This window comes from Abramis brama (assembly GCF_963993115.1).
Source record: "Abramis brama genome assembly, chromosome: 6".
NCBI lineage: Eukaryota > Metazoa > Chordata > Actinopteri > Cypriniformes > Leuciscidae > Abramis > Abramis brama.
Window position 1 is genome coordinate 44,407,203 of NC_139968.1, and position 6,981 is coordinate 44,414,183.

Consider the following 6,981-nt stretch of genomic DNA (forward strand, 5'->3'; position numbering starts at 1 on the left):
GCTCAACTTAGCTCGATTCGACTCGACTCGGCTCGGCTCGCTTTTCGCTCCGTTTTCCATTGCAGATAGTACCTCCACAATAGTACCTGGTCGTCATAGCGACGCCGCAGGAAACTGCCGTGACTTAATCTTTTACGCGAGACGCGCGAGACACACCCGCTACCCACACAACAATGGAGGAAATCGAGTGTATGCTGTTTTTTTTGCTGTTTTTTATTCACGATACTCCATCTGGCGCGTGCAATGATGACGCAGTGAATAGTGACGATTCTCTCTGACCAATCAGCAGTCTGCCGTGTTTTCACGTCACATTTTAGTATTGCCTCAGCTCGCTTAGAACCTCGCTGGAGGCAGGTACAGGTACAACTTTTACACAGTGGAAAACCAAACAGAGCCGAGTCGAGTCGAGCCGAGCTGGTACTGTGTAGTGGAAAAGCGCCAAAAGTGAGTGGTACAGATATCTCATATCCAGATAGATAAAATAAAAGGTAATAAGGTTTAGAGAAGTTTAGAGAAAACTGGTTAAGCCATTTGAGGGTGGTCTCCCGCATCCCCCATGTCACCTGGTCAGGAGGATAAAGGAAGGTGTGCTCCCTCTCTCTGGGCCTCTTCTTTGCTGGACACGAATGGAATAGGGTCTCTCTCTCTCTCTCTCTCTCTCTCTCTTTCTCTTTCTTTCCCCTTCTCTCTCTCTATCTCAGGTACAAGCTGGGTAAGATTCTTTGGTGTAACCAATGTATAATCATGTTCTAGATGTTTGAATTGATTGTGGAATTGATCTCTGATATCTGAAATATTAAATTGTTACATGTGATTATTCTAACTGATCTTGACATTGTTCTTTTAATGGTTAAAAGGAATAGTCAAACATTCGCTCACTTTTAGTGAGGCACAGATATTATTAAAACCTTTCATTTATGGAGTCAGATGAATTAACGAGTAAATACATACAGTATGATCAATGTATTACAAATTTAACCAACCAATACTTTGCATGAGTGAGGACAGAACACGTGATACCTTCCCCGTGTATTGGCGAACCGGCAGATTGGACCAATATAGCAGGCCTTACAACTCCATCTGTTTCTGTCAACTCTGTCATTATTAAACACAGTCAGATGAAGGTTTCTATTCATTTAGAAATAGATATTGTATTCATTTTTTTTCACTTAATGTGTTTGAATATTAAAACATCAACTGAACTGTAATTATGTCTGATTTGCCTAAGAACATTATATTTGTTTAATAATAAAACAGAGGGAAGAGATTTAAGAAATTTAGGAACTGGATTGTTCTTAATAACCCTAACACAGGGAAAACAAATATTTATAGTATTTTTTTACTCAACTCCTTTACTGAACACCAGTATTACATAATTGAAGACTGTATACTGTTGTTGGATGGATCAAATTAAAATATCATGCTTTTTATCTGACGGAGTTGACACAGATTAAGTTAAAAAGTGAATAAATGTAAATTTTTAGAAAGAAAAAATATATATATTTTCAGAAAAATGTTCCCTTACATGGCTCATTAGCTGAGACCATTGTCTACAAATATATCAGTTTATAATTAATATATTAAATATTAAAAACTTCTAAAATATGTTTTGTCCCTTACCTCAAGAAACAGTGATTAGGGTACGGGTCGATTGAAACACGGGACGGATGAAACACTGAGATTTCCTTGAAAACCACTCACGTCATGTACATCAAATTTCATTAGCACGTACAGCACGCAATGCCTACCATACCCACGAAAACATTTCTTCTTTACGTTATGCCGTTTTGGAGTTAAAGCCGCAAAGCTGTTTTTGAGTGCGGTAAGTGAATTCTTTTGGGCAGTACTTTTTTTGACTGACAAGTTGTATTTATTGTTTCATGTGCTATTGTAATGATAATACAGCAGGTGTATTAGTACTGCAACACACCCTTAAGTATGCATTATCAGAGTTTTTTAATTTAAGGGCAAATGTGGTTTAAATGACAGGAGGCGCTGTCCTGCTAGTTAAATCTGGTCATAATCTGTTATTATAAAGAAAACAAGGTCAACCAGAAGACGATAAATGAAATTTATTGAAGATTGAAGATTTTTGCATTAAAAGAAACACAAGTCTTGTAAACGGATTTGTCTGTCTTCGTCAAAATAGCCTGTTAGAAAGATTACAAAACGTGCATAGGCTTATCGCCTATTGCAGGGGTCACCAACTACATTTGTCGGAGGGCCAGAATTTTACTGGACACTCACCTTGGGGGCCGGACCCCCAAAAAATTGAAATAAAAATATAATTTTGGCATAAAATTATCACTTAATGTTTTTTATTTGTTTATATTTTTTCATTTCATTACAAAACTGAAGGCATTTTTAGCCTTTATGAGTCAGGCTCCTATCACTTGTACCACAGTCAACCACCAGGAGTGATAGAGATACTTTGTCTCAATTCAAGTAAACTTTATTTATAGAGCACTTGAAAAACAAACAGATGAAACAAAGTATCGATATAGGGCTGTCGTCCCTGGCTTCAGCGCTAATACAGTTTCAGTTAGTGGAAGGAAAAGGCCTCTTAACACAGGTAGGCTAAAATGGCACTCTCAAAGGCCATGAAACGAAAAGTTGACGCGGAAAACAGATCCTTTAATGACGAATGGACTGAAAAGTACGCATTTATCATGCCAACCTTCAGAAATGCGTTACCTGTGTGCCTCATTTGAAACGAAACTGTTGCTGTTGCAAAAGAATATAATCTGCGCCGTCACCACAACACTAAACACACAAATTTCAAGGATTCATATCCTGAGCAGTCAGAGGCCCGAAAGAGAAAAATTGCCACATTGAAATCTGCGTACTCCCGTGCAAGTGGCATTATTACTCGAGCTTTAACTGATCAAGAGAGAGCAACGTGTGCATCAATGCAGGCTGCCTGGGTGCTTTGCAAACATAATCGACCTTTCACAGAAAGTGAGGTTTTCAAGGAGTGCATGGTCACAGTTCTGGAGGAACTTGCCCCCGACAAATCCATGGACAGAATTATTGCAGCTGTCAAACAAATACCTCTCTCTGCTTCAACTGCCGCGCGTCGTGTACACGTCTTGGCAGAGCATGTCCAGCAAGTTGTCATTGAAGGGATCAAGGAAGCCAAATACATTTCGTTGGCCATTGATAAGTCCACGGACAATACGGATATCTCACAGTTGTGCGTTTTTGTCAGATTCTTTGATGGCAAAGATTTCCGAGAGGAGCTGCTGGCATTGCTTCCGCTGGAGGACAACACCACTGCTGACATCATCTTCGGAAAACTGGAGGATTTTTTTAAAAGTCATGGATTGTCCTTTGATAAAATCAACCTGATAGTGACAGATGGAGCACCTGCTATGATTGGCAAAAACAAGGGTCTGGTGAGCAGAATAAAGACTGTCGCTCCTAAAACTAACGCGCTTCACTGCATTATCCATCAAAGTGTGCTGTGCGCAAAGCTAAGTGGGGAGCTCAAAGAGGTGATGGAGAAAACAATGAAAATTATCAACCACATCAGAGGAACCTCAAGCACACAGCATCGCCTGTTCCGCAAATTTGTGCTCGAATCCGAGGCTTCTCATGATGACCTGTTACTCCACAATGACGTGCGCTGGCTCAGTAAGGGCAAAGCACTGGAGCGCTTCGTTGAACTCAGTGCCCAGGTAGTGGAGTTTTTGAAACAAAGCAAAGCAAAAGCGGGAGCTGACCATCTCCGCACCATGCAGGACAGCGAATATATGTCCAACGTTGCATTTTTGACAGACATTTTCTCGCATTTGAATGCACTTAATCTCCAGCTGCAAGGAAAAGAGAAATCAGTGGTGGATCTGGTGGAAAAACTCGATGCGTTTGGGAACAAACTTGACCTTTTTAACGCAGATTTGTTGTCGGGGAGGCTGTTGCATTTCAGCACACTGAAGAAGGTGGGACAAAGCCACGTAACAGACAGGATGAAGAAATTCATCACACAATTAAAAGACAACTTCTCCTCCAGGTTCGATGACTTTTTAATTCCCAGGGATGTCATTGGATTTGTGCGTGATCCTTTCAGCATCAACCCAAGTGGAGAATTCTCCACAAACGCAGTGAAAATGATGTCTTTGGACGAAGCGGCCATTCAGAGCGAGCTGGCTGAAATCCAGGCCGCAGGGGACCTGAAGGCTGCTCTCCGTGGTGCTGAAAACCTGGGCGCATTTTGGTTGTCCTGTCCCGAGGAGTATGGTACATTGAAGACGCTGGCTATGTATGTGCTCACCATGTTCGGTTCGACGTACACCTGTGAGGCTGCGTTCTCCAAAATGAACAACATAAAAACACATGAGAGGAACCGGCTGTCACACCAGTCCTTGGATGACTCTTTGCGCATAAGTCTGACAGCGGCCAAGCCTGATGTAAAAAAGTTGGTGTCAGAGGGGAAATGTAATTTTAGCCATTGAGCAGTGTGAGTAACCTATTTCAGCCTTGTGATTTGAAATCGCTATAGCCCACTTAACGTTTTATTTGATGTGCAAACATTATTTGTATCCTGTTTTTGTTCGGATACCAGGTTAGTATTTATTTACCATGCTATTTTAAGTTATGCCAGCCAGTTGGTTTTCTCTCCTTTTTTTGTACGGAGAAGTCTGGTTTGAAGTTTGTTGAGACTTTGAAATAAAAACCAAACGTTAAGTAGGGGGCATAAGGAAAAGTTATGTGTGGAAAATAACAAGAACTGTGTGAAACAATAAATGTAAAAAAAAAAAAAAAGTGGAGCGAGTTTGTCCTCATTTCGGAATAAAGCCTAAATAGAGTCATAATTGGTGGGGATTACTGATAGTTAAGAGTCTCAGTTGCTTTAATAGTGTGGACCACATGATATATTCTCCTCTTTTTTTTTTCTCCTCACAATTTTCGAATCCAGTCGCGGGCCGGATTGAACGGTTCGGCGGGCCAGATTCGGCCCGCGGGCCGCCAGTTGATGATCACTGGGCTAGACCAAGCGGCAACATTCTGATCTGAAAAATGAAGCCTACCCGGAAGTGCGAAAAACTGCAATACATCGAAAATCCGCTAGAGGAAGGTCCCAAAAGGGAGCAAATGTCCATAGCCCCCATGTTAAAATGTCCGTTTTCACAGCATAAATTCATGTTTTTACAGGTTGGTCCCATGGACTTTTATTGTATTTTTCGATATGTTCCGAGTGCCTGACAACCATGAGGGCTGTGAATTTTTTTCTAACTCGTTAGTTTAGATCGTATTTGGATATAAAATGTATGACAATAAGGGCGTGGTTAACTTTGATTGACAGCTGACAAGGCAGCGCCACGGAGAATGACAACATAAGAAGCGCCATTTTTTAATACAGTTGACATATAATACTACTGTTTCTGTATCATGAAATGTAGTTTTAAGAGTTTTTCAGGCGAGAATGTAGTTGTGTAAAGCTCAAATCTGTGGTTTATTTATAAAGATTTATGAAAATTGTATCCAGATGTGAGATCCAGCGATGACCGGGCGCTCGGCGTTCATGTACCCCGCCTGGAGCAGCCTTTCCTCGGCTAGCCGTTCTGGCGTTTGCCGCGGACTCTGGCGTCTCTGTAGTGGTTAAACATGAGATATAATTCGTCTTGTGTATATCTAATGGGCGATTTTTGGTTTCGTGAATCTATATTTTGTTCCCTGGCCAATCGTTTTGGCTGAGGGGAAGTTTCATAACTTTATAAGCTATTTAAGTTTACCTTTGTATGGTTAGACTAGAGCGCTGACTTTGTATGTTTGACTGAATTGTTTGCTTTATTTGTATAGCTTCTTGTAACTTTACCTTTTACTTTTATAATGGCTAATATTGATAAAAGTGAAATTTAACAAAAAGAGACTGGGTTGAGTTTTGTCATTTTAAATTTTAATACAACGAATATGATCTGTAATGTTGTTTACTGCAACATCTGTACAAATGCACATATTGCCTGGACCATATTAAAATGTTTAATATTTTTATATTATATTTAAAACGAAAAGAGGCAGGTTTGTGTTTTATATTTTGTTTTTTTTATAAATAGGCAAACGTTATGTGCAGTGAATATAATCAATACGCGTTGCCTGAACCACATTTGTGTGGCTATAATGTTTAAGATTTCTTTAAATGAAAACGAAAAGAGTTAGTATGGTGTTTTATAACATATTTCGTTGCCTAAAATATACACAGAGATAACCGGAGTAGCAGAGCGAGCTGAGTGACGCGCGCTGCGTCAGAAGGTGGGCGGGGTTAGGATTTCCCAAGATTTTCCAAGATGGCGCCGCCCATACCCCCCATAAACGGCTTCAAACCCGTTCTTCAGAAAGTCTATGGGTGACGTCACAGACGCTTTGTCCATATTTTTTACAGTCTATGGGCTAGACCTAAAACCAATCAGAGCGATCGTCATGTGTAAAGCCCGCCTCAACGTTTCTGATTGGTGCCGCGATTTCTCGGCATGGGGAAATGGCCTTGAATGAGCTCTTTGCCAGACTTACTTGCAGAGCAAATCTAAATTTGCCGTAAGTTGTCTGGGTTTTCCCAGGCTAGCATTATGCTGGGTACACACCAAAAGATTTTTTACATCTTTACATGAGATTTTAAAAATGTGATAGACCACAAAGATGAGGACAAAAAATCCTAGATATAAGCGTTTTGCTCTTATAGTGTGTGGTGTGCCATGATGTGACAAAGACAGCACACCACACACTAACAGATTTTCAACCAGTGTCTCAACTGTAAGCACAAGAAATCTCGCGAGACTTCAGAATAAGCATGGCGGATGATATGCAGGAAGAAATTGCGATTGTTTTTGGAATGATTTTCACAGAAAATTCACGTGAAAAAAAAAAAAACGTTGTAGTTTGTACCCGCTAGTGTTGTTTTTGGCTGCCTGTTTTAATTTATCTGAAAAGTGTTTCAAATGTCCCGGCTCTCCAATACTATTATTTCTCAAATGATACAGAAAAAAA

At 40.3% G+C, this 6,981-nt stretch overlaps 1 protein-coding gene across 1 annotated transcript; it reads left to right on the forward strand.

Moving 5' to 3' along the window:
• Window positions 1–2,909: 2,909 nt before the first annotated feature.
• Window positions 2,910–4,451, forward strand: LOC311085950 (SCAN domain-containing protein 3-like; the record flags this gene model as incomplete). Its single annotated transcript, XM_084118569.1, has 1 exon — window positions 2,910–4,451. One exon carries the CDS (start codon window positions 2,910–2,912, stop codon window positions 4,449–4,451), a length of 1,542 nt encoding a protein of 513 aa, XP_083974695.1.
• Window positions 4,452–6,981: the final 2,530 nt, after the last annotated feature.